General features: G+C 46.6%; 1 protein-coding gene across 3 annotated transcripts; it reads right to left on the reverse strand.

Moving 5' to 3' along the window:
• Positions 1-4583: 4583 nt before the first annotated feature.
• SBSPON (somatomedin B and thrombospondin type 1 domain containing) lies at positions 4584-27286 on the reverse strand. 3 transcript variants are annotated; one of them, XM_081117387.1, is made up of 5 exons: positions 26997-27286; positions 16676-16870; positions 9657-9747; positions 7990-8166; positions 4584-6292 (listed from the first exon to the last, which is right to left on the reverse strand). In XM_081117387.1, the coding sequence occupies exons 1-5, from the start codon at positions 27208-27210 to the stop codon at positions 6175-6177; spliced, it is 795 nt and encodes a 264-aa protein (XP_080973513.1). In that variant the 5' UTR covers positions 27211-27286; the 3' UTR covers positions 4584-6174. The 3 variants fall into 3 exon arrangements, with proteins under 3 accessions (XP_080973513.1, XP_080973512.1, XP_080973514.1); XM_081117386.1 differs by having other exon boundaries at positions 4590-6292; positions 8067-8166; positions 26997-27244; XM_081117388.1 differs by lacking the exon at positions 16676-16870 and having other exon boundaries at positions 4590-6292; positions 8067-8166; positions 26997-27244.

Below are 27286 nucleotides of genomic sequence, written 5' to 3' on the forward strand. Positions count from 1 at the left end.
ATAGTTATTTAGCATTTTTTGAGTTGCATGTGCTTTATTTAATAAGGGAGTGAAAATACTGAAGTATTTGCACAAAAAGTTAAATGATAGTATTTTGTAATCTGTATTTCATTTCTTACTGCATTATACATGACTTTCCCATTGTTCTTGGATTTGTTGTCCTATACATATAGTGAACAGAAATGTGGGTGATTACTCTATGCTTCCTGCCTCGGTCTGTTTTGTTATACCAGTTACTGTCATTGTGTTTATTGCAGACATTTTGATGGTTAGTGCCAAAGCAGGTACCACAGGCCAACATGGACCTATAAATCAACTTCCTCATTTCACACATGCTCTGTAAGATGCTGTTATTTTATGTTCCACTAAAAAAGATTACTATCAATTATACTATAATATGGTGCTTTCTTATTTAGAATTGTATTTTATTGAAAGAGCTAGTTTAGATTTCATTAAAGCAGAGTTTTATCATATAACTTTTGGAAACAAAAAGGGAAAGCAAAATAAATTGGGTAATGTATTTTTTAACCTTTGTCATCTTAAATCTAAATCTTCTGAATTACTTTTTTAAATTGAAATTCTTGTTGAGATCATTGTAGATTCACATGTGGTCGTAAGAAATAATACAGCAAGGTCCCTTGTTCCACTTTCCCCCAATATTAATTTTTAAAACTACAGTATATTGGTACAGTCTACCAATCTTACTCATATTTCCCCAGTTTTACTTGTCCTGTATGTATTTAGTCATAAACAGTTTATCTTTTGTATAGATTCATGTATCTACCATCACAGGCAAGACACTGATCAGCTTCAACGCGAGACCCCTCTTGTTGTCTCTCATTTCCCTCATGTCCCTCTTCCGTCATTCCTCTAACCCCTGGCAAACACTGGTCTGTCCTCCGTTTCCAAAATTTATTCATTTAAAAATGTTACATAGTGATATCACCGAAATGGTGGTGTAGGGAGCTCCAAAGATCCTTCCTTCTACTGAAGCAACTATTAAGCTGGCAACAACTGGTAGAATCAACTTTTGAAACTGGAATCTAATAAAAACTTAAACAACCAGGGAATATTTTATAAAGAAAGAAATCACTGAATTTTGGTGACATTCTGGTGGTTTTGCTGACACTGCTTGTAAGGACAGCAGCCCGTTACTTGGTGCAGCTTGACTGCTGTTGAGGGGACAAGCAGACCCTGGACCTAGAATTGTGTCTTTTGTCCTTTTGGGGGGTTTAATTCTGAGGTTTGCCACCTCTGAATTCTTGACCTTAAAAACATTACCTACAACTTCCTGGGGCCAGGGACGGCAGAGAAGAAAGGCAGCAGATGAAATCCTGGGAGGAAGATACGTGGGGATGATGGCTCTGAAGGACTTGTGAACCAGAGAATCACGAAGGCCATGCACATGCCCACAGCCAGACCCAGTCTCAGAAAAGACCCGGGAGGTTCCTAGGCCTCCAGCTGGGAAGGATCTTTGGGCTTCGGGCGTGCTGGAGGAGAAGGCTACGGCAGAGTTGGTAGGTGGCCTGGCTAAGCATTGAACGAGCGCCCCAACTCAGAGCCAGTCTGCAAAGGTGGAGAGTGACTTGCTTTTCTTTCTGATGAGGCACTTAAGGACATTAAATGAAGTATTCTATGTATTTGCTATTTTTTTTAATGTTCTTACTGATTTTTAGGGAGAGGAAGGGAGAAGGGTAGAGGGAAACATCATCGATGAAATGCCTCCTGCACGCCCCGACGGGATCGAGCTCACATGCGGGCCTGTGCCCTGACCAGGAATTGAACCATGACCTCCAGGTTCATGGGTGAATGCTCGACTGGGCTTCTGTTTTTATATGTAGCGGCAGCCTGTTCGTTTTCATTTCTGTACAGTAATACAGTATGTGCTTTCAGTTATTTACCTGTTATGCTGCTGAATGTTTGAGTTGTGGGAATAGGGACCACTCAACTGAGGACAGACAGGTAGTGTACTCAGCTTTTCTTTAAATTGAATTTATTGAGAAATTGGTTAATAAAATTATGTAGGTTTCAGGTATATGGTTCCATAATATATCATCTGTATACTGTGTGTTCACCATCCCAAAGTCAAGTCTTCCATCGCCATTCATCCCCCTTCACCCTCCTTTACTTCCCCCACCCCCAATTCCCACTGGCAATCACCATACTGTTTGTGTCTGAGTCTTGGGTGTTATTTGCTTCATCCCTTCACCTTTTCCATCCAACCCCCCTCCCCTCTGAGAGCTGTCAGTCTGTTCCCTGTATCTATGAGTCTGTTTCTATTTTGTTCATTAGGTTTCACATATATGTAAAGTCATGGTATGCTTGTCTTTCTCTGATGGTTGGTTTCACTTAGCATAGTGCTCTCCGGGTCCATCGATACTGTCGCAAATAAGATTTCCTTTTTTATTTTTATTTTTATGGCCGAATAGTGGTCCATTTTGTAAATGTACCACATGGTACTCAGGGCTTTTCCTATAGCAGGGGAGCCAGCCACCATCACTTCTGTTTGGCAGAGACTCAGGTGAGCAGAGCTTTATAGTGGGAAAGCTTTGGAGTGAAAAGCAGGGAGGGGGCAGGCCAGCCCTGACTGGAGGTCGTCGGCATGAGGAAGCTGAAGGCCGGCCGGCTGGCAGCAGGCATCTTGTGTGATTGTTTTGGGGAACATACTTGGCTTTCTCTGATGGGTTCTGAGTTGGAAGTGGGGACAAAGAAGGGGATGTTGGCAGCCATTGACCAGTCCTGTCGGATTGCTGTACAGGTTTGTTTGGCATCCTCAACTGGTTGCTGTAGAGGTTGTGAGTCAGAGTTTGCGGTCATACGAGGTCTGCCCAGTGTCTGTTTATATTCAGTCTCTCAGAGTTGTTTTCAGTTAATGCTGTGAAGCTTTTCCAATTCGCATGCAATGTGATACTAAGAATAGTATTAACTCTTAAATAAACTGAAAACTTAGCTATGATATTGAAGCCCCCGGAGCAACCATTTAAAAGAGTACAGATAACCCAACCAGTGTGGCTCAGCGGGTGAGCATCGACCTGTGATCTAGGAGATGGAGGTTCAGTTCCTGGTTGTGGGCACGATCCCCAGTAGGGGGCATGCAGGAGGCAGCCAATCAGTGAACTCATCATTGATGTTTCTCCCTCTCTGAAATCTATATATATTTATTTTATTTATTTATTTTTTTTAATTAAAAATTGAAGAATATAGATATATACCCATTTGATATAATGGGATATTTTTAAAGTTTTCAAATAATCTAAAAGAGCAAAAACAAAAATCACAAGGACAAACAGAAAAAAAAGTACACCTGAATCCAACCACATCAGTAGTTAACACTGACCCCAGTCTGTGTGGCCCATGCACCAAGAGGTCGCCAGTTCTATTCCGGGTCAGGGCAAATACACAGGGCTGTGGGCTTGATCCCCAGTAGGAGGTGTGTAGGAGGCAGCTGATTGATGTTTCTCTCCCTCTCCCTTCCTCTCAATGTATGATCCCTACATTCTGGTTTATCCACCAGTAGAATCCTATTTGCTTTCAATCTTCAAAATCTCTGGGCCGATTTCCGCCACCCCCACCACCCCCTTCTCATCTATGTTACCAACCCCTTTTTGTAAATCTTATAATGTCATTGGGACTTAGGGAAGGACCTAGCAGATTCATTTCTGTTTCAATATGCTCTTCATCCGATTGCTTACACCTCAGGATGCCCAGGTCTTTGCTCTGAATCAACTTGCAGTTGTATGTACAAACCACTAGAATACCCTCAGAGGGCAGAACCAGGTTTATTCTGCATCATGTTTGCACATACCTAGAAGAGATGACTGATCAAAATTTTTATGCCGGAATAGAACTAAACAATTTATTGCTATTGCTATTTATACTTAAATATGACATTCTCGGATAAAATTCTCTAAAGAAAGACCCTAAAAAGAGAATCATATGATTATAGTTCATCTTGTTCCTTTCTCTACTCTTTTTCCCCTCCCCCCTTTTTAAAATTTCCTCTTATAAATGATCACCATCCCAAGTTCCTTTCCCCTTCTTTCCTGAGTGGGTGTATTTATTTTTGTTATACTTTCCACGTGCACTTTTAAAAATCAGTCTATTAAATAGCTCTAGGGGCCATAAATCATTGCCGAGTCCCTTTAGACAGGCCCCTCACTCTAAGGTACTCATTAGAAAAGGATGTGGAAAAGGTCTTAAATACTTCGATCTTTAACTTTGAAAATAAAAATTTTGCTTCTTCATTAATCACTACATGGCTACATGTTTCAGTCTGACCTGTTTCCTTGGGCTTTGCAAGAATTAATAGCAAGCATTTCAAAACCATTATTAATAGTTAAGACTAGCCTGTGAAATTCTTGTCAAGAATAGAAATTACAAAAATATACTACAATATGGATTTTAAAAATGTATAAGGTGAAAAAATTGATTTTATACAATTCAAATATGTTAAATGTTATATTGAACCTTAAATACATCATACTTATACCTGTCAGTTCCAAAGGTGATTTTTTGCTTTGTTTTGTTCTGTTTTGGTGAAATTATGTTCATTCTTTTCTAATCAAACAAGTAAAGAGCTTTTTAAAATGTGAACAGAAAGTTTATTTATTGGTATAAAAATTTTAAGTAACATTGAAAATTACCCAGGTATATTTTCAAAAACTTTGCTTTACAAATGTTAGAAATGGTCTTAAAATGTTAATATGAACTTACACTCGAATTCTTAACCTTGAGATGTAATTTTTTTATTAATAATTTCTTAAGAATTTAATTTACCATAAAAATAACTGGTACAGTTAAATGAATATTTAGTCAGGAAATTGCTACTGTCAGCATTAAATATTGGAGACTTTTCCATCTCTATTAAGCTTGCAATTGTCATTCTGTCATTACATGTAAGTACTGAGAAATAATCTATTTTAGTAAGTCATTTGTTGGTGAATAATATTTTATACAAATGAAACCAAAGGAATTTCATACAGTTTAAATCGTGAGATTCAATTTTCCAAAGAAAATGTCCTGGATTTAAGATTTGTTTCAAAAACGAAAAGAGCTTAGCCTTTATAGCACCCCCTTTGGCACAGTCCAGCTTTCCACTGCAGCCGAGTTCTGGACGAGCATCCAGGATCTGGCTCTGGGGCCGACTTGCAGAATGACTTGTCATCCCAGATGCTTAAACAAGCCACCTTGTCTCTGGTTCACGGATTTCCTGATCATAAAATAAAACTAATACTCTACGTGTATGTATGTTGTGGCCAGAGTATTTGTGATCAAATCCCAGCCTTCAGTAATATATTCCTCTGCCTTCTACTGCAGACATAAGGAAAGGAATACTATAGAAAGAATCGTGAGTTAACGTCAATGACACTGGACATTGGACTCAAAGATTATCTTGGTCGGCTTCAGGCTTTAGCCTTAGAAATAATCTTAGATGATAATGATGGTAAAACGTTCATAATTAAAGCAATTGTTTCATTTGTTGGTGCCAAAATGTCTCATCATGACAAGTATAACATTCGGAGAACTCATTGACCTAGAATGAACATTTGATCTTTTCAATTAACAGTATTTCTTCTTCAAAAAGAAAGTATTGTTCACATAGCTGTTGGTTTTTTATTACAACATGCTTACTAAATCTTAACTTGTCCTGTGGAAAATTACTTGTGACAATTGGTTTGAAATTAATCATTTCAGAATTTGTGGGATAATATATGGGAAATGTATGCGTGAGAGTGTACATATATCTGTATACACTTTTAAAGCGAGAAGTTTTGGAGATTACAGAAAAGGGATTAAAAAAGACAAGATTCAAAGCATGGATACCCTTACGTGACCACTTACCAGTAAATGGACCATGTTGTAGTAATTCTAGTGCAAACAGACGTATTTTGTGGCGCATGGGCCACCTGTTGAAGGAGAGGACTCAGAGTGGAAGGTCAAGGGCACAGAACCGCAGGAGACTTCAGAGTGGGTCCTCAACTCAGTACAAATAAAAATAAAGCTGCTGTGTTTTTTGACAGCTGGCCCCTAAGTTTTCTTCCTCCACTTCAGAGTGTGGCAATGACGTGTGTTTAGGAACTTGGCCATACGATTTTTGAAGGTTTATGAAGTGTTGCCCATGACGATCATATGTAGCATGTTTACAAACAGACTTTGAAATATTTACCTCGCAATCTATATAAATATAAAACTGTGCACAGCTGGACAAGAACACTGATCCACTCGCCGAACTTTTTTCCAAGTTCCTTGACATCGAGGATTGCCAATTGCTTGCCAGTGGAGAGTCTGATTTCTGAAACAATATTTTGAAAATGTTACATACACTAAAAGCAAACCAAAGACAATTCTAATTTACAAAATTACACATTGGAGTTCTTTTTTAAAAAGAAAGATAGTCATTATACATGGAGTTTTGAAGTTCATTGTAAATTGAATTTTAAAAAATGATCACAAACCGAGTTTCTCTTTGGACTCTATCAAAACAAGTTACCAGTTATACCTATTGAGGACACCCTGTGTGCAGAGTAGTCTGAAATCGCTGTATTTGTTTCTGTCACTTGATCTGAGTATAAAGCGCTACATAAAAGGAAATGGCTTCCTGTTTCATGTATATTTAAATTAGAGGGGTCTGAACCAAATAATCTCTTATAATCCTTTCCAACTCTTTGATTCCATAATGAAAAAAAAATGGGAGCAGTGGAAAGAGCAAAGCCAGATTATTGAAATTATTATATTTAAAGTCACTGGAACCTCATCCAGGGTTTAAGGTACTTTATGGGTATAAATTAAATTATAAATTCATTTCAAGTCAAAATATGGATGAGGTATTCAGAAAAATAATAAGTTTGATTATTAAGTTTCTATTTCATATGAATTCCTTACCACTTTACTGTTCTTATGGTGTACTCAATACAGATGCTGTTGGGCACAAGTGACTAATAAATGAAAATTCAAGTTATTAAGCATTAAAATATACTATGGGAATAGTGAGTAACTGGAAAGGTCCATATTTTACTTTCTAATCCGTATTTTTACCAGTTCCATCTGACATACTTAAAACCATAATCCATGCCCACAGCAAAGTCTACCCTTCTCATAGTTACAAACAGTGTTACCAGATTTAGCTAATAAATGAGGTCAGGACTGGCATAGCTTTTCAAGATGGTAAAATGTTTTCAAGGATCAATTCTTTTGGACAATCTATTTCTGCAGGTTTATGACCCTGCAAAGCTGAGCCCACCACTATCTCAATCATGATCTATGACTACTCCTGGGCAGGGGTCAGCGATCCACGTGCCAGGGGCCAAATCCAGCCCACCCCATGCTTTTCTATAGACATTTTTTAAAGAGTTGAAAGAAAATAAAAAGAAAAATAGTGTGTAATACATGAAAATTATATGAAATTCAAATTTCAGTCCACCAATACAGCATTATAGAACAAAGCCCAGCTCATCAGTTTACATAGTGGCCTGCCTGCTTTTATGCTCTGATGCAGACTTGAGTACTTGCGACAGAGACCGTGTGGCCCACAAAGCCAAAAACATCTATCATCTGGCACCATCCAGGAAATACTTGCTGACCCTTATCCTAGGAGATTGTTAAAAATCCACCCCCAAAGATTGGGATTCAGGAGGAGCTCATAAATCTGCATATTTTAAGTTACCATCCCAAGAGATTGTAATTCAAGTGGTCTTCGGAACACTGCTTTGGAGAGGTGGGGTCTTTGGTGGTCATTTGGGAGCTGGCCCTAAACCCCAATATCCAAATTCACACCCCCCATCCCTCAAGTCTGGTAAAGAGCCTCTAAGTCCCACAGTGTGAACTGGGTGCTTGTCTGGAGTGGTGAGGGGCAAGGGTCCCCTCACTCCCTGGGTTGACTCCAAGTCACACCTTGATGTGCTCAGTACCGTCAGCTGTTCAGGACACGCAGAGGACGGGCCTCTCCAAACGAGTGACTGGGAACATCTCCAACCCATTTCCCTCCCTTACCCATCCGAGTCCAGGCCGTCCCCGGAGCAGCGGAGGCTCACGGAGTTCATGGCTGGAGGCTGGCAGCCGACACACACGGTGTAGCCCTCCCTCAGGTACTGCATCCAGCGCGTCAGGGGCCGGGTTTCCATGGCGCAGTGGGGAGTCAGCGACTCGGTCTTGAACTCCATGCAGTACCTGGAGCAGGAAAAGGAACGATCACTCGCTATAATTAGAGGCGGCCTAACCCTATAGAAAGTCTTAGGAAGCCTGTTGTCCCCAAGAACATCTGACAGACTGGAGGAGACGGTGCATCTGCACAGGTCACACACTGGCCACAGAACGCTCGGCGACGGTTCTCAGTCACTGAACTATGACGATGTCCAGGTGACAACTGCGGTGAAGCCTGAGGCTCTTTTCCAATCCATGACTGAATTACCTGGTCAGCACGGATGTGCAGAAGTCCGCATATCCTGTCTCCTGCCTGCCTGACCACTAAGTTGTGTATAAAAGCACATTTCAGTAGGAAAGTAGCCCTTGATAACTTTGCTGACATTTTCATGAATTATGTCAATTGAACAAGAACTTGCTTAAGCCTGAGGACGTGTGAGTCCCGGGAGGGCTCGTCCTTGATGCCCAGGCCAGCACTGGTCCCTCAGATGATCCCAGGGCCTTCCCAACGCTCCCCACCCAGCTCACTTGCATGGTCTGGGGGAATGACATGAGTTTTGACTTGAAGTCAAACATCAAGGTTATATTGGGCATCACAGATAAAAAGAAGTGGGAAGCCGAGATGTACTTTTCTGTGACGGGCTAGTGTCACCTGACACGGGGCTGTGGCAAACTCTAACACTATGTGACTAGACTCTGAGGGCCCCAGATATGGGCGAACATTTCAAAGTCCTGTAGTCAAAAGCAACACAATTTTATAATTCTTCAGGGAAATAAACCAAAATAAAAACCCTGAACGTTGCACTTTAGGTTCTAACTATGCTAAATGGGTCAGTTTTTAATCCATAGAATTATGAGCTAAAATCAGTTAGACAGAAAGTGGAGTGTAGGCTTCAAAGAAGACCTCTACCAGAGGCAGGTGTCATTTATTAGGGACCTTAAAGTATTGAGGGGGAAATTCTATGGTGCAGCTTCCATCAACTTCAGACAGCTTAACCCAGACACCTCTTCAATGGCATTTGCTAATTAAATTCCCTGACAACCCCATGGGGTAGGTATCGATGCTGAGGTGGCTGCCAAGTGGCAGTGTGGGGATTTGAACGGAAAAGTGGACACTTAGTGAGCACGGAGGCTCCTTTCAGCCTGTGCCATGATCTCGACAGAAACCCTCAGAGCTCAGAGGTGGGCCACTCTCAAATTCCCCAAACAGAGGTGGTGCTGGAGTGCAGGGTCCCATAAAGGGTGTAAGAGGAGCAGCCGTAGTGTGACTGACAGCAATATCATCTCGTTTTTATATAGATGTTTCTTCTTGGAGATCAGACCTCAGAGACAGATAAATCTTTAAAGCCCAACAAAACCTGGGAGGGGACAAGTACTTTCCCAACTTCATGGTAGAGTCATTTTTACCCAAAGGCAATGAACTAGTAACAGGAAAGCCGATCACACCAAGTTGACTTTTGTGGGCCGACCTGAATACAAGTAAAAACACATAAGTTAAAAAAAAAAAATCAAATTACCCGGCATCCTCTGCGTCTGTGGACCACTGTGGGGAGGCAGCTTGTCTTGTTCTCTCCTTGTTGAACGCAGAGGCAGTTATGAAGGCAGGGACTGGAAAACAGGGTGACAGTGGACCCCTGTAGCCTAAAGTACTCAGGGCGACGTTTCCCATACTTGGCTTCAAACCTGTCTGCAGCTCTTACTTCTCAAGCCAAAGGTCTGTGGCCCAGCATTAGGGAGTGACATGGGGCTAGGCGACAGTGTCCCCACACCCAGTTGATAAAGATTCGCGCGCACACAGGTGCATGGGGAAGGGCCTGCAGGCCTCGGACGAGTGGACTTGTCTGCAGAAATAACCAAAAGGGGAGGGCCAGAGGAAGAGACCAGAGGAAATAAAAAGATGATGGGGACCAGTAAACCAAGGAAAAAGGTGAGGTGATTTAGAAAGGGAGAGGATATTTTTTAAATGAAAGGTGGAGAAATAGGGAAGAAAAAGAAAAGATCGGAAGAACAAAGAATAGAGGGAGAGGGGGAAGGAAGGAAGCAGAGGGGAAGATGACAAAGGAGAGTGAAAAGGGGATGGAAGGAGAAAAAGATGCCCAGAGAGAGAGGAAATGAGAAAGGGAATAAACAGAGGAAGCACAGGAAGGGGGTGTGAGCACTTCCCCCGCCTTCCCCCAACGCAGCTTGGAAGCGGCCCTGCCAACCGCATGGCCCAGGTGTGGTTGCCAGAAGCCAGCCAGCGCAGCACTCTCCCCGTGCCGCCTGAGGAAGGGCGGTTCTCAGTGGCCCTCTCCTTTTCCCTCTGCTCCCCCCAATCCCCAACTCGGACGCTCTGAGTGGGAGAAGAGAAAAGGAGCCAGAGTTCTTTCTGCCCACCTCTGTTCCTTCTGCAATTTTAGTTTTTGTGTGTGTCTCCTCCCTATTTCGTCTCTAAGCCCAGGGCGGCACCTGCCACTCTAGGTAGCACCTGCAGATAACTTTTAATTGCACTCTGCTGTCACCTCGAGGAAGACAAGGTTTTGCCTTGCCCATCGCTGTGGCCTTTACACACTTACACACTTAATACGTGAGTGTGCAATGGGTCGATGAGTGAATGAAGTCACCAAACTGCCACCGAGGCTCAGGGGTCCTACTTCCCGGTGACCTGTTCTTGTACTGAGCCTTGCAGCTGAAATGGCTCAACAGTCCTTTCTCCCTTTCAGAGCAGCAACAGGACCAACCCGGGAAGGGTAGATACCGGCTGATGTTGGCTCCTGGATACCACAGTCATCATCAACGTGAACCAAATGGCAAGAGGGTGCAAAATTGATGCTTCGAGCTACACGTTCACTTTACCTGGCTCCTCGCGGCCACAAGGTGGCAGCCCTAATTCTGTTTTAGAGTCTCTTAGTGAGGAGTCCCTTTTAAGTTACCAGGGAATGTAAGACAAGAGCGGCCTAATCCTGGCAGCCACTTGCCCCCGAGTTGCAGACGTTACCCCTGTGTCCTGTGCTTTGGTGCCTGGTCTCTCCAGCAAGAAGGTACCTACATGTGCACAAGCCCCAGAGCCCCAGCTGTGTGGCTCCTCCCTGCCGCACTAAAATGTTTAATTGTTTTCCAAAGAGAACGTGTCATGTGTTCTAAATGTGGCTGTAGCTTTTGAACTTCAAAATCCACAGACAATCAGAAAGCTAACAAGTGAACGCATGTACGTTAGGGTCCTTCTGTTTCTCTTACACCTAACTGTCAGAAACACAGACATCAGAAGGGCTTTAGTTTTCTGATGAATGAATGTATTTATTCGCTAAGTGAAGGACGCACAGCATTATACCAGGCAGACTACGGCACTTTCGGGGTGTGTTTCTTTACTCAAAAAGTCTACTTGATCTCCTAATTTGTACTTCCTATACTATCACAAAAGCCCAAAGGCATAAACACGAATGCATAGCTCAGGAAAAAGGAGGTTAGGAAGTAGAGAGCAAGTATATCACTCTAGTTTCTGATATAAAATCCTAAGAAAAGTTTTAGAATAATAAAAATTAAAAGCTACCAATCACACACTTCTAAGTTTCCGGGCCCAACGCAAAGCGCTTTTCATGTGCTAACTCCTTTGATTCTCACAACACCCTCCGAGAAAGAGCCTATTAGTTCCCCATTTCACAGATGAGGAAGTTAAGGCACAGAGAAGGTAAGAAATGTGTTCAAGGCTCATGTGCCGGGCCCTGTCTCCAAACCACGCTCCTCGTCGATTCCTAGTAGGGGGCGTGCAGGAAGCAACCAATGCGTGAGTCTCTCTTTCCCTCTCCCTTATTCTCTCTCTAAAAATCAATAAAAATAAATTTTTAAAAAGCTGAGGCTCACAGAAGTTAATGGGAAAATAAATAGTAAACGACTGAACAAGGGTCCCGGCACAGAAGGTAGCTTCTGTTTTTGTAAGACCCACAACCCATGGTCAGTGAGAAGCCTCCTTGTTAGGACTCATGATAAAAGCAGGCTGGTAACCCTGGACCTGTGTCCTGTGTGTCCTGCCCCCTCGGCCCTACTGATGGGGTGCCTCCCCCTCCCATGAGTCCCCAGTAAATACACCGGGAGCCAGGTTGCCTGCAGGTCTCTGAAGCATTGCCATAATCTCCCCCACAAATGTCATTGTCATTACTGATGAGTGGTAAGTAATTTAGAAATTATTTTTGCCTCCAGTCCCACTTCTGCTTATGTGCGGAAGTCCGTAGCTGGGTGCCTGGAACAAAGGCTCAATAAACGCCAGTCCCCCCTCCTTTCGCCCTCCTGGCAACAGCATTCAAACGTAATAGATTCTTTGTTACCAGGCTATTTGCCAACTTTCCTGGCATCCCATCACCCTACCATTGTTGGGTTTTACAACAACTTCCACTTCTAAAAAGTGTGGCCCCGCACATACTTCCTTTGAACATGAAAGTAAATTAAATTTGCCTTGAGAATTTCATAAAGCCCTCTGGCACAGTGGGGTGTCACAACAGCAGGCTTCGAACCCCTGGTCTGAAGATTTCAGGTAAAAACAGAATAGAAAGAAAATTTGGCCAAGGACACCGATCTGGAAGCACACAGTTTATAATGCACACTCACCTCCCTGCAGGAGGAAAAGGCATCTATGGAATTGCCGGTATGTGCAATGAAACAATCAGGTGGCTTTTGGGTTTGTTCGTATGATAAAAAATATAGTCAAAATATGCGTTAAATGAAACAGAAAAAATGCAATAGCTATTTGATCATTCATAAGGGCGCATCAGTGATTATACTGCATTCACTGGCCTCACAGGGCCTTTATATTTTTCTCTCCTTTTTTTTAAAAAGAATAGTTTATTGATTTTTAGAGAGAGAAAAAAAGAAGGGAGAAGAGAGAAACATCGATGTGAAAGCACATTGATTGGCTGCCTCCTGCACGCCCCCTACTGGGGATGAGCCCACAACCGGGGCATGTACCCTGACTGGGAATCAACGGGTAACCTTTCAGTGCACAGGACAACACTCAACCAACTGAGCCACACCGGCCAGGGAGGGCCTTTATATTTCTACTTAGCGTTAACTGGAACCTGTAGCTGCAATTTGAGCTCTAACAATAACAGTTAAGAGCAAAACAATACCAAGTGCGGGGGAGGGAAGGACCCACAGGATTTAGAGCCATGAGATCCAGGTTTAAATTCTGGTGGCCCTAGGTGCCCGGCTAGCTCAGTCGGTAGAGCATGAGACACTTAAATTCTGGTGGCCCTTCACCAATGCTGTCATCTCTCTGGGCTTCCATGTCCCCCTGTGCAAACCCAGAATAATGATGCTGTTCTACCTCAGTGACAGGCAGCACAGTGGTCCCCCAAAGATGTCCATGCCCTAATCCCCAGCACCTGTGAATGCGTTATGTTACGTGGCGAAGAGGAATGAAGGTGCTACTCAGTTGATCTTAAAATAGGGAGATTATTCTGAATTGTCCAGGTGAGCCCCATGTGATCACAGGGGTCCTCATGAGGGAGAAGGAGTCAGAAGAGAGTCGCAGGAAGATGTGACAATAAAGGAACGGCATAGAGAGATGCAGTGTGGCCGTGAGAAAAGGAATGTGGACAGTGGGCAGAAGGCCTGTCCATTCCTTGTACAGCCCAGCGAGACGGCATCCGACCTCTGACTTCAGAAATGTAAGGAAATGCATTTCTGTTGCTTAAGTCACTAAGTCTGTGGTAATTCTCACCTCTGACTTTCTGGGGTATTGACGAAAGGTGATACACTACACCCTCGGTGGTTTTCTCGGGACATGCTTCCCGAGAGTGAATCCCCTCATCTCAGGGCCTTCGGTGCTGGAGGGCTGGGAAGTCCCCGGTTCACCAAGTCCTGCCCCACTGGGTGAGTTGTTCTCTCCTCCCCTCTCTGAGCAAGAAGAAACCCCTGCGACATTCTGCTTGGAAACCTCCTCAGCTAAATATCCAAGTTTATCGCTTGTAAGTTTTACTTTCCACTTAGCTGCAGGTCATGGTTCCACAAAGCTTTCTGCCCCTAAGGACAGGGCCCCCTTTTCCGCAGTGAAAAGGCAAGGAAACGATTCTCCCCTGAGGGCCTTTAGAAAGAAGCAGAGCCCCTGGCTGGGTTTTAGCTCAGTGAGCCCTGGTTGGACTGGAATTACCCCACAGTACTGGAGACAATAAATCTTCGTTACTGTAAGCCCCTGGGTTTGCAGCAATTCGTCTCAGCAGCTGTGGAAAACTTCTACACTCTCTTACAGGATTGCTTCAAAGACTGAATCAATAATGCCTACAAACACTCTTTGCCACACAAATGGGAGGGGTCAGTGCACAGCGTGAAAAAGGCCCCTTCACTGTGAATAGGAGGCCTGGGGGAGGGGGAGGGAAGAGCAGGTGCACAGGCGAGAGCCGCAGGTAGAGGTGGGCGCCCCTTCCCCACGCTCCCTCACCAACATTTGCGTCCATGGGGTGCTCACTACCCTGAGTTCTAACTGACTGTGATGTGTTTGTCACTCAGGTTTGTACCTCCACAATCCAGCACAGCGCTGGAATGTCGTAGATGCTCAGGGACTCTTAAGAAAATGCATAAATGAAGGAACAGGAGCTGGGGTGAAAAAAAAATCAATGGGGTCTGACTATGACTTCTTCCTGAGCCTTTTCTGCAGTGTTCCTGCAGAGTAATGAGTGGAATGTGATTTTGTTCTATGGCCGTTTTTGCAAGCACTAAATTATTTCCCCGTGAGCCTGATATGATGGCTGTGTCCATGGGAGGCCTTCACCCTAGCCCTTCCCTTCACCACGACCAGGGCAATCTTTTCACATCAAAACCTGATCACACTGGCCCCTGCAGTGGCTTTCCAGGGCTTTTACGATAAAGACTAGAATGCTAACCGGGGAGCTCCGAGGCCCTGCAATGGGAGAAGGGGTTCCCTCTCACCCTGCGCTTTGTTCCCCACACCCAGGTCTTCCATTGGCTTCTCCACGGCCTTGTGCTTCCCGTGTTACGTGAAAGAGCCAAAGGTGCCCCTAGGTTGTTTACTTCCTCAGGGCAGGCTGAAACCTGATAGCTCCAAAGCCTCTTGGCACCAAACTCAAATTTTTATACATCCGATTATTTTAAAAATAGCCAAACAACCAGATTTGTAGTCATTGAGGCCTGGCCTGCTCTGCAAACCCTGTGAAACTACACCCAGCATCTGCTGCCCATTGAGAAGCTAAAACCTTGTGGTTATAAGCCCCCAAGCTGTTATGGCCCTTGCCCTTAGCAGCTCTGTGACCCAGAGACTCCGGCCGTGCTGCTCAGCTGACGTCACATAGACACATAAGCCCTGGCCGACTCCTCTCCTTCCCTTCAGGATGGCGGTCTCCACGCACAGCCTCTGCACTTCCCTGTCACTCAACCCTGCTCCAGGCCCACCCAGCCCAGCCCGTGTGTTCCTGCCTCTTGTGGTCACACGTTTTTCCTAGATCAGCCCCAAACCCTCAGAGCCCTTTTACCTGACTATCTGGTTTACCACACTGGCCTCTCAGTCTCATCCCCAGTCCTCAGGGAAGTCCCGCCTCCCACCTCTATAGCTCCCCACCTCCCAGATCAGGGGGAATCAGCTTCACACACACTCATAGGTCCACACCTCTCATGCAGTCAGTTCCAGCTGGACCAAATCGCAGCTGTGATTTTCTGAGATTAATTCCCCTGGATGATCCAATGGTCATCTCTACCTCCCACTAGACAATGATCTATCTACATGACAGTGGGCTCCATGTCTTTTCTCAGATTGTAACCCTGGTACCCTCCAGTGCCCGCATCAGCAGGCTCTCCGGGAATATTCGTGTGCGGGGTGGGAAAAGGAACACAGTGGCTTAACCAGGGTCATGCTGACATGAAACTTTCCAAGTTCCTGTGAAAATCATGGTCTCTGCTCTCCTGAGCGTCGGCGCTTTGCTCTGGCAGGTTCCATCGAGCTCAAAACATCGGCACTGGCCTTTTTGCTTATTTATGTGTGAGCTTCACCTGGCTTCTGACTCACTCAGGAGCTGACTCCGGGCCGCCACTGGCCACCCCACAACCAGGATGATCTTTTCAAACCACAAATGTGATCACATCAGCCCCGAGCTAGTTGGCATAAGGGGAGAGGCAGGTGTTTTAAGAGAATAATTCTCCCATTGTTTGGAAACATAGACGTTTCTGCTGCTTTCAGGGCGTGTGCGCGCTGGTGATGGGGGAGACCTGCAGCGCCAGGTGAAGCAGGGTTCCCCTGACCACACTCCGCTGCCTGAAGGGCCGTCACCTCGCCTAACGGCCTTGTCCCCCGCTTGACTGAGTCTGCTAAAACCCACTGAGTCCATATACCGGGAGAAGGGGCCACCGCTGGGTTATAAACACACGGAGCAAACAGAGGGCTGGGGCTGGGGACCCTGGCGCAGCTGACCGGTAACCCCTTTTTCAGGCGTTTCCTGGGCTTCCCATCTGCTCCTGAGACGGCCCTCCCCCCCGCTGCAGCCCTTCCCTGGCCCTCAGGGGACCAAGCGTGGAAGTCATCAGGGACCCCACCGGCAGCAGCGCGACCCCGCGGTACCGAAGACGTGCGCGCAGTCCTGGCCGTGGCGCGCCGCGTACTCCAGGCAGCCGGCGCGCTCCTCCAGCGCCGGGCAGGGCGCCCCGCCGTTCCGGGGCTCCTGCCGCACCGGGCGCCTCCGCACGCGGGCCGCGGGCTTGCACCGGTCCGCACAGCCGCTCCAGGGGCTCCACTCCCCCACGATGCACGGGCGAGCTGGAAGACAGCACCAGGGGACAGTCACCCAGGGGACCCGCAGCCGCCTCCGGGCCGCTCCCACCCGTGAGAGACGCGCGTTGACTGCGCGTCAGGGGGACAGGGCCTCAGCAGGGCCCCGCTGGCCTTGACTCCACTACCCCGATGGCTAACTGATCACCGGGGACCTCTCCAGCGAGGCAGAGGTTCAGGGATCAGGAAGGTGGGTCTGAGCCAGGGACACACCTGAGTAAAGAGGCGATGCCTTCCGGGTACTTCCTCATACTCCTGGGGCTTAGATCAGATCTTTGCTTTGGTTTTTCCATGGTTTTAACTTTATCTTCCCCTGGCCAGAACTTTTTATTGTAACAGTAATACATATTCATCGCAGTAAATGTAAAGAAAAAACCAGAAGTAGAAAAAAGAAATTGTACTTCACCCACCAATGATCCCATCAACTGCCCAGTGAATTTCAGCCAGTGGGTCTCCAGGAGACACAGGCTTAGGGCCACACCAAGGGCCCCTGCGCTTTGGGCTGCTCCTGGATGCGCATTCTCACCCTCCATGGTTCACCGAGTCATAAACCATGAGAGCTAGAGCTTAGGGATGAGCCACCAGGGCCCACCGAGGTTAAAGCTGCATGGTCACCACGAAGGGGCAGAGTCAGGGCAGGAGTCATGGCTGTGGAATCAGTGGCGTTGCACATTGAGCTTTCCCATTGAAAGTCCCAATGAGTCTATAGAAGGACTGCAATGAGGTTTTTAACTGAATTATTTCAGGACTTGAAATTGGATATAAGACAAAGACAAGAAGATAGAAGATATATGTGCCTCTTTCTCTCCCACAAAACGTGGCCCACTTTCCCCCCCAACCTCATGCTCTCAAGTTTGCAGAGACTTCACCAAGAAAGCACCCTAACGTCTCTGAAACCTTGGTTTGGACTTGCGCCAGTTTGGACTTGAAAACTCACGTAGCACACTCCAGTTTAAGTCTATGTCTTTGGGAAGATGTATCTTTTGACAGCAAGCACATAGCTGCTCCTGACATGAAAAGGATCACACCCAACATAAACACCTGTCAGTAACTCAAAAATTTCAAACTGTTTGAAAATGTTTTTATTAATCATCTAAAAACTCATAACTATCACATGACTCATAGGCCAGCTACCTAAAGAAGCAAGAATGAGCCACATCAGAGTTTGTTCCCAATATCTGCCACGCACACATCCTTTGGAAACTCAGTAACAGGTCGTTTCCTGCTCTTGTCCTCTCTTGTTGACCCCTCCCTTTTTATCTTCAGGATCTCGTGGTTAAATTGGCCCATAGAACCGCAAGGTATTTAAAGAGAAAGCCAAGCCAAGAGCTGGGTGAAAAGGACTTCTTCTGTCCTTAATTCCTTCAATAACTCTTCCCACCCAAATCTCTTCATCTCTGAGTCGAGCTAATCCTGCCCTCATGTTTGGACTTGAACACCACTTACTGATACACTTTTTAAAAAATGCACTTGTTTCAAAGATTAACATTTGGACATGGCAGAAGTTAGTAACATGGCCTTGGGTTACACTCTATCCGCATGGTAAAAGATGGCATTGGGGAGAGTTGTATGGCTGAAATTAGTCGCCGTTTGTGTCTCATGTCCAATGTTTATTTATTTTATTCATTTGACCTGCAGTGAAAATCCTAAAATCACAGAATAATTGAATCAGTTGTTGTTCCTATTTGGTTACAGTTTGCCCTTGGCAAATGCTATGTCCTGTTTTTCTGATCCATGCTTTTACTTCCCCATAAAGAGAATCGGAACACTCTGGGGCCCAGAACAACACATCTTGATGGCTGCATAGTAAGACAAAGGAAAAAAGTTTCCATAGAATTGTAGAGTTTGCAAAAGCTGTTCCACAAAATATTTTGAGGTGGAAGATTAACCTGAGGTGTTTATTCCTATTCTTCAAACAAAAAAAATCTATTCATGATTAACTTGTGAACTTGATGTTTGGACAGGAAGGTGTCATAGATCACAAGTAATCTTTGGTCTCGGAGGTCAGGGGAAGTACAGAAACTTCTGAGACTTATCACCACAAGTCATATATTATATCGCATGACACAAATTTCCTTCTCAACTGTTTCATGAGTTTTCTTGTCCCTTTCCCACTAAGCGTATCTGATTTACATCTACATACAGCATATCAAAATCATTGCAAAGTGAGATAATGGAAAGATCCAGAGTGTGAGGAGTTATCAATTCCTTCCTGATGCACCAGCTAGTCCCTCAAGAGCTTTCTGGTTATCAGACATCCTTACCGTGGCCACAAGGAGAAAGGCCCAGAACAGAAAAGTTATATATTTCAGTAACAAACCTGTGCACAAAAATTTTTCTCAGTGTGGCTCAGTGGTTGAGCATTGACCTATGAACCTGGAGGTCATAGTTCGATCCCCAGTGGGGGGGGGGGTGCAGGAGGCAACCAATCAATGGCTCTCATCATTGATGTTTCTATCTCTCTCTCCCTCTCCCTTTCTCTCTCTGAAATCAAGAAAAATATAAAAGCATGGCCAGCATGGCTCAGCGGTTGAGCATCGACCTAGGACAGGGAGCTCGACGTTCGATTCCAGGTCAGGGCACATGCCGGGGTTGCGGGCTCGATCCCCAGTGGGGGGCGTACAGGAGGCAGCCAAACACTGACTCTCATCATTGACGTTTCTCACTCTCTCCCCCTCTCCCTTCCTCTCTCTGAAATCAATAAAGACATAAATATATATTGTTTTAAATCTGACTTTCTCAATCTTCATATTTCACTCCCGGTTACCGGGAACCGACAGACTGTTGCCTGATAAGCAGCGGGACCGCCTTTGACTCCAAACTTGCCACGGCTTCCTGATGTCTTGATGTTAGGATATGACATCATCCCACTCATTTTAGGGGACAGAAGCCTAGATTTAATGGGTGCCAGGAAGCTTGGCAAGCCCAGTTTTTTGTTCTTCTTTGTTTAAACTCAATGTACTATTCAGGTGGAGTTTCCAAAAAGACATCTGACGCATGGATTTGAATGCCAGTCATTTATTTGGGAGGTGATCCCAAGAAGCTTAATAAGGGAGTGCAGGGCAGAGACAGTGAGGTAGGCATGGGAGAGACCAGAGATACGAGGCAGACACCCAAGTCCCTACGTTAGGCCCAGTGGGCACCTCTGGCCCTCAGTTTGCTGGGAAGTGAGATAATGGAAAGATCCAGAGTGTGAGGAGTTACCAAATCCTTCCTGATGTACCAGCTAGTCCCCCTCAAGAGCTTTCTGGCTATCAGATGCCCCTACCATGGCCACAGAGAAAGGCCCAGAACAGAAATATAAGTTATATATTTCAGTAACAAATCTGTGCACATGAGGAGGGCATATTTTCACATGTCCTAACAGGGTATCCAGTCACGGCTACATACAATGACCTTAAAAATGTACCACTGAGCCCTGGCCAGTTTGTTCAGTGGTTAGAGCATCGGCCCTCAGACTGTAGGGCTCCGGGTTCGATTCTGACCAAGGACACGTACCTCGGTTGCAGCCTCGATCCCCAGCCCCTGTTGGAGGCAATCAATCGATGTGTCTCTTTCACATTGATGTTTCTCTCTCTCTCTCCCCCTTCCACTCTCTCTGAAAAGCAATGGGAAAAATATCCTCAGGTGAGGATTTAAAAACAACAAAGATGTACCACTGATTTTCCATAAATAAATAGTGTTTGAAACTCCCTCAGTGGTTTGCCATTGAATTGAAATTCAAACTGCCAGCCTGGAGCCCCACCCCACCCCATCCCCCACCGCCTCTGTGTCAAGCTCCAGCCACAGTGTCTTGACCCCTGGAAGGCACCAAAGTCTCATACTCTGGGACCTTTGTTGTGTGTTCGCTCTGCCAGGACGCTCCTCCCACACTGGGCATGGCTGGGTTCGGCTCATCCTTTAGGGCCCAGATGAATTATTTCTTCTTCAGGGAGCCCTTCTCCAGCCAGCTTAGCTAGGTCATCTCCCAGCCCCCCTCACACACCCCTCAAAACGATTTCCTCTCAAAGCTCAGTATTCCTTGCTTTCTAACATCTCCATGATTCACAATTACACACTTCTGTTTGCTGTTGTTTATTGTCGAGTTTTTCACTTCATGCCTAGTGCTTGGCACTTGGTAGGTACTCAGAAAATATTTGCCAAATGAATGAATGAACGAATGAATGGCATTGGCAAGTTCCTCCTCCTTCCTAAATAATGTTCTCCATTGAAACAGACTCTGCTCTGCTCGTAGCATTAGTTAGAAGCCAAAGCACTGACGGAGACCCCGGAGTGGGAAGGACAGGGGGAACTCCCAGAGCCCAAACCGGGATTCTTAACCTGCCGGGGCTCCGCGCTCCTGGCAAGGGCACGGCAGGTGGGGCCGCTGGAAGGGGCGCTGCCTTCTGCGCCTTCGGGCCAGGGAGATCCAGCTTCTCCTGGCAGCCACGCGTCCTCAAATCCTTTCTAATCCATCTCTCTCCTGCCAGTACCACATCTGGAATGTTACAAGCTTCTTTAACTTTATTATCTGTGGTGTGCAGTGGCTTTTCCTTTCATCTGAGCGCACTTCCTCTCACTCAAGAACTTCAGACTGTGGTGCAAAAAATATGTGTGTCTATCTTCCTGCCACCCATGGGCTTCCTGCTTCAGCAGGTCCCCTCCCTCCAGCACAGGCTTTCAGGTCGGTGGCTCCAGCTTTTGGACTCATATTTCTATAAACACCTCTGCTCTCAAACTTACCACTGGACTTTCCATAGGCCCATTCACAGCCTTGGCGAGCTGTGGAGTCCAGAACCAGGTGCACCATTCCCAGTCTTTAGGTCCCAAAGGGTAATTTAAAAGATCTTTTTCTCTAATGCTTTTCTTGATGATGTCAAATACACACACACACACACATACACAAACGCGCGTGCGCACAGCAGCAACCTGAGCTGGCAGCCAGCATCCTTCATATCACAAGTATAGTTTGTTTCTTCTTAATGGAAGGCCCTGCGTGTATTCTCACATAGCTGTGTCTCCTCCGTTAATCACAGGCACTCAGACATTCCCCTCTGTAATCTGGCCCTGCCTGCTTGGCTCTCTGCCACCTCAGAGTTGAAGGCCACCCACGATCAAGTGTCTTCTCCCTCACATTGTTAAGTTCAGATAGTCCTAATCATTCCTAAGGAAATATTCCTTTGGCACTCTGCCCACAGCAGTACCATTTATACATGGCTTTTACTTGCTGACATTCTATGGAAGCAAAAGAGAGCCCCTTCATACACACACACACATCCCATGGTGACACAATTTTAAATGTATGTTACCTGCCTTTTCCTCTCTCCATATGTATATCCTTTCCTGTGGAACCTTGTCAAAACTTCTCTGATGGTCAAATGAGACTACATTGCCCAACTGACTATTTACCCCCTCGAAAAAGCTCCAATAAAATGATCAAGTATGTTTCCCTCTTGCAGAAACCATGCTACCTGGCCCCTGTAGGGTGGTTGTTTTTTTCTTTTCGATACATTAACTGGACAAGTGCATGAAATGCTAGCAAGACACTGAAACGGGCTGCCTCACTATAAAAATGGAATTTTATGCACCATGTAAACCCAGAAAAAAAGGGGATGCACATTAAAAAGATAATGATGCTTTTTCTGGGTAGTTAAGTTTCTGGGTGAGTTGTTTTTTCCTTCTGTACATTTCATTATTTTCCAAATTTTCTGAAACATATATTTTGTACTCAAGGAAGAAAAATGCTGTTTTTAAAAGGGCGTGTGGCTACACGCTGGCAGTGCCCTCAGAAGCCACAGATCACATCCCCTCGGTGGAATGACGGCTCACGTGTTTTGACAAATGTCATCAAGGCACCGCGATGGCCATCAGGGGATTGGCAAAGGGGAGCAGGACACACTTTGTGCCCCTGAGGAACACACAATTATTGGACAGAGAAAGCTCACTTGCTCCACTAGGACTCATCTGGGGCCTACCCTGCACAGCACAGAGTTTCTCATAAAGCCTCATTTCTCCGAGACCAAAAGCATAATGTTTAAACGTGTGGGCTCTGGTTCCAGAGTTCCTGGGTTCAGATTTTGCACAAGTTGCCTAACCCCTCATCTCCTGTTTCCCTGAATACCTTGTCCATAAAATGAAACCAACATGAGGAATACGGACATACAAAGCATTTCACTTTATTGTGCTTCGTAGATGTTGCATTTTCTAAAAATTGAAGGCAAGGCCCTCCACCAGCAAAAAGATTACGACTCGCTTTGTTGCGACACTTGCATTATTGCGGGGGTCTGGGACTGAACCCGCAGCGTCTCAGAGGTATGCCTGTAGCCTGGGCGGGTGTGAGACCTAAATCAGCTTAGAGCTGTGCAGTGCCCGCGAGAGGGCTTGGCACAGAGTAAGTGCTGGGTTAGCCTTGACAACTTTACCCTCCTTGACTGCACGCCCCAGGGCTGCCGCCAAATCCTGCAAGCTGAATACTAGTGCCAGGCCTTGTGTGTTTTTTCTGCAGAGACAAAAGCAGGGGAAGCCACATACTGTCCCTCGGCCACTCTGGCTCCAGTAAAGCCTCAACTTTCTAAATCATCAGACTGTAACATTCTTCCTTTGGGTGACTTTCGGAGCACATATTTTCAAGCTGGGTGCCCCATCTTCCTCCAGATACGCCGTCAGCAGATTAGGCCAGTTGGCTTCCTACATTCCCTGTAAATCTAGAAGAGACTAGCCCATATAGGCTACTCAGTGTTGGTCCCTCTCCACATGGGTTAATTTTTCCTTGGTCCTTAAGTTCCTCATCCAAGATCTAATGCAACCCACTGCTTCTATAATCTTAGAATGAAGGCGCTAGGAGCCCAGCTGACAAATTAGAGACTGGGGTGTTCCGAGCCTGATAAGCAAGCCTTTCCAGAAGTTTGTCCAGGCAGGAAAATGGGTCTGTCCCCTCCTCTACCTGCCTCCTTCTCCCCATCCCTGATCAGGCCAAAGGAGGATTTCCTATCTTTTTTTTGGGGGGGGGGAGATATATCATTGGTATTAAAACCCATGCCATCATCATCATGAGAATTTCTGAGATAATTAGTTTCAGAACAGATTTTTTTTTTTTGAGACAGCTTAGTAATTCTATAGATCCAATAACTTTTTACTTTTACTGAGTAAAAAAATATAACTTTCTATTTAGAAAGAGAAACTCCAGTATTTCATCTTTGAACCACTCCCCCCAAAAGAATGTGTTTATCAGGACGAAAAAGTCAGAAGGGGTAGAAGTAAGGCGTGCTGAGTTCTGACACAGTTCCAATTTCTGTTCATATTTAATGTCATTTCCGTCAGAAAGATTCCCAACAGCATCAGTTGATAACACAGCACTGGGTAAGGAGAAGAGATCCTACGAGGCAGAATGGTTGTATGTCTGTGGAGTAGCCGGGGGCTCTGCACTGCTGAGCACTGATTTATCTGGGAATAAATAATAGCCACGCACTGGCCCACACGGAAGTGCTGGTGGCAGCCTGAACTCGGGCAGCCTGGGTGCAGCTCTCCCTCCACTGTCCCTTCCTGTAATTTAGTCATGGGAGTGCCCCCAACTGGCTCAGCTCCCGCAGCTGTGACATGCTAATGCCAGCCAACCCCACCTTCTCCAAACCCCGGAGTCAGCTCAGTCCTGCCGCCGGTGCAGGCTGAGCTGACCAACTATCTCAGCTCACGGTGCCCTTACGCTCACCCTCAGCTCTGAGGGGTCAGCAGGCTCAGTCTTGCCAAGTGGCCACCTTCCAATTGTTTCTATTTTCTTCTTTCCTTCCCAAAACCTGCAAGTGCAAAGGATTTACAAACAAGGAGCCTTTTCAGTCCTAAGTCTTTTTCTGCTGGCTGGATTTCTGAGTCCTTCCAGAGATGGTATGGCCACCTGGTATTCCTTACTCAATAAATCCTCACTCCAAAATGATAGGCTTTTTTAAAAACATTTTTACTTCCTGGACTGAAAACAAGGGATTTATTTTTGACCAAATAAAGACTTTGAGGACTCTGCAACTGCTCACAGGGGTGTTAGTCTTCACCAGGAAGCCAGTTCTTCTCAGGACCCCGGCCTTGTCTTTCCCCATCCCTTCCTGTGCCCAAATCTCCACATCTAACTGCATTCACAGGTCCTGTCCTGTTGGCCAGGGTGGCCTCAGGGCCTAGCCTAGCACCTGGCACAAAAGCGGACACCCAAAGGGAACTGCTGGAACCCTCCTAGAATCCCGACCCCCTTTAGAGAGCTCTCGCCCATTCTCCAAGACTAGGCTGCCCGTCACTTCCTCTGGGAAGTCTTCTCTGAATTCCTCTGGTCCTCCAAGTTTTTCTTCTCTAGCCTCCAGGTCCCTTATTTTGGCACCAAGGATGTTGCAAGCAGTTTTGCATGTGTACTTCCCTGCTCGAGTATGAACTTCTATGGGACAGAGACTGTGCCTTCATCATCTTTGTGTCCCTGTGCTAACCACAGTCCGGGCCACATGATCTGAACTACAGGAATTCTGCATTTACCTTTAAAATGCAGGCAAAGCCTGGCCGGTGTGGCTCAGCGGTTGAGCATCAACCTATGGTCCAGGAGATAGTATCTGGGTTTCCCGTCAGGGCACATGCCCAGGTTACGGGCTTGGTAGGGGGCGTGCAAGAGGCAGCCAATCAATGACTCTCATCACTCATGTTTCTATGTCTCTCTCCCTCTCCATTCCTCTCTCTGAAACCAATAAAGACATATTAGAGAAATAATAAAATAAAATAAAATGCAGGGAAAGCCGTCCAGGGAGCGGGTTGAGGGAGGGAGGCAGCACAGTGGACGGGTTCACTGAGGAAAACAGGCTTGGGTAGGATGGAGCAGCCGAGCAGGGAGCTGGGGACAGCTGGCTGGGGCGCCGCATTTCCTAAGTAACCGACTCTTCACTTTACATTAATAGTAAAACACCCTGGCCTTGGAGCAGGGACAGTAAAGAATCTTATCAAAAAGAAGATCAATATTGGCAGGTAAATCATTAGCTTTCGATCAGGGTCAAAAAATCTTAATGTTTCCAGCTGTGTCCTTTCAGCGGCAGCCCGGGTGACCATCCTGCATGGGCCGGTGGCCGCTTCCTGCGGAAAGAACGCAGAGGGGTGCGGCTCTCTGCCGGGCACCCAGTTCTCCAGGGAATGGCACAGCCCTGCAGGTTACTCTCCCAGGAAGATGCCGAGGACCCCACAACACCGGTATCCTTGACGTCAACCCCTAACGTGTGTGGCTTTTGGGGGTGATGGGATTAAGAGGGAGCATGGCTACTTTTATTTCCAGAGCTGGCTTCTTTCACCCTGTTCTTTAGGACAACACTCACCTTTTCTTCTTTTACCTTTTAATTTCATTTAAATCAACATTTACTGAGCCCATACCAGGGGCTGTGCTATTGTGGGAAATGTAAAGATGAAAAAGACTGACCCTAAAGGAAAGGCAGCAAGATTAAAACATAATAGGATCCCTGAGATTAAAATCTTTATCAAGTGATCTAGACAAAATTGACCTCAGAGAGCAGATGGAGCCCCTCCTGTGAGAAGGGGCATGTAAGCTACAGGCAGAGTCAGGAGGTGAGGCCAGCTGTGCTCCTCCAAGAACTGGCTGGTGGAGCAAGCCCTGGGCCCGGAATGGGGTCATTACACACTCCTTCCCCCATCACCCCTCACCCACCCCCCAGATCCCCGAGGCTTAAGAGGATGAAAGTGGTGGGACCCGGCCCAGGGGCGTGCCCAGGACCTGCCAGTGCCTCTCTCCAGGAGGGAGGTGGCCCTGTCAGGCTGGAGTTCCCGCGTGGAAGAATCCATCCGGCAGGGGTGACCCTGCCCCTTCCAGGACAGAGCTCCCCACCCCTTCCCTCCAGGCTGTTGGGAGGGGTGCTTTGGGGCGCTGTGTCTCGTGCAGGGGGCTGGAGGAGCCTGGGGCTGGACGCCCCTGCACAGGTGGAGCTGGGTGTCCTCGGACGCAAGGGGCTGGCTGGAGGACTCCAGGATGGAGCTGGGCGTACGCGGGTGGAAGGGGCTGGGCCCGCCGGGATGGCAGGGGCTGGGGGCTGCGATCCTCGGTGCGGGACCCTCTGCCCCTGGGCTGCGGGCCAGCGGCGGGCACCCCACCCTCGGCCCCACCACACACCTGGGCACGCCCTGGAGTAGTCGAAGCAGCAGTCCCCGGTGAGGCGACAGGCTTGGTCGCAGAAGCACGTCCCGTAGACCCGGTCCAGCCTCCAGCCGCGGGCGGAGCAGGCGGGGTCCCGGCCGGGGCAGCAGCGCCCCGCCTCGGCGCAGCCGGCCAGGGCCCCGGGCCACAGCCGCGCCAGCGCGCACAGCGCCAGCCACAGGGTCCTCATGGCCGGCTGCGCGCACTCCTTCGACACCAGCGCTGCGCTCCCGGGAGGACGGCGGCCCCGAGCAGCTGGAGAGGCG

Source organism: Miniopterus schreibersii, assembly GCF_964146895.1.
Source record: "Miniopterus schreibersii genome assembly, chromosome: 17".
Taxonomy (NCBI): domain Eukaryota; kingdom Metazoa; phylum Chordata; class Mammalia; order Chiroptera; family Miniopteridae; genus Miniopterus; species Miniopterus schreibersii.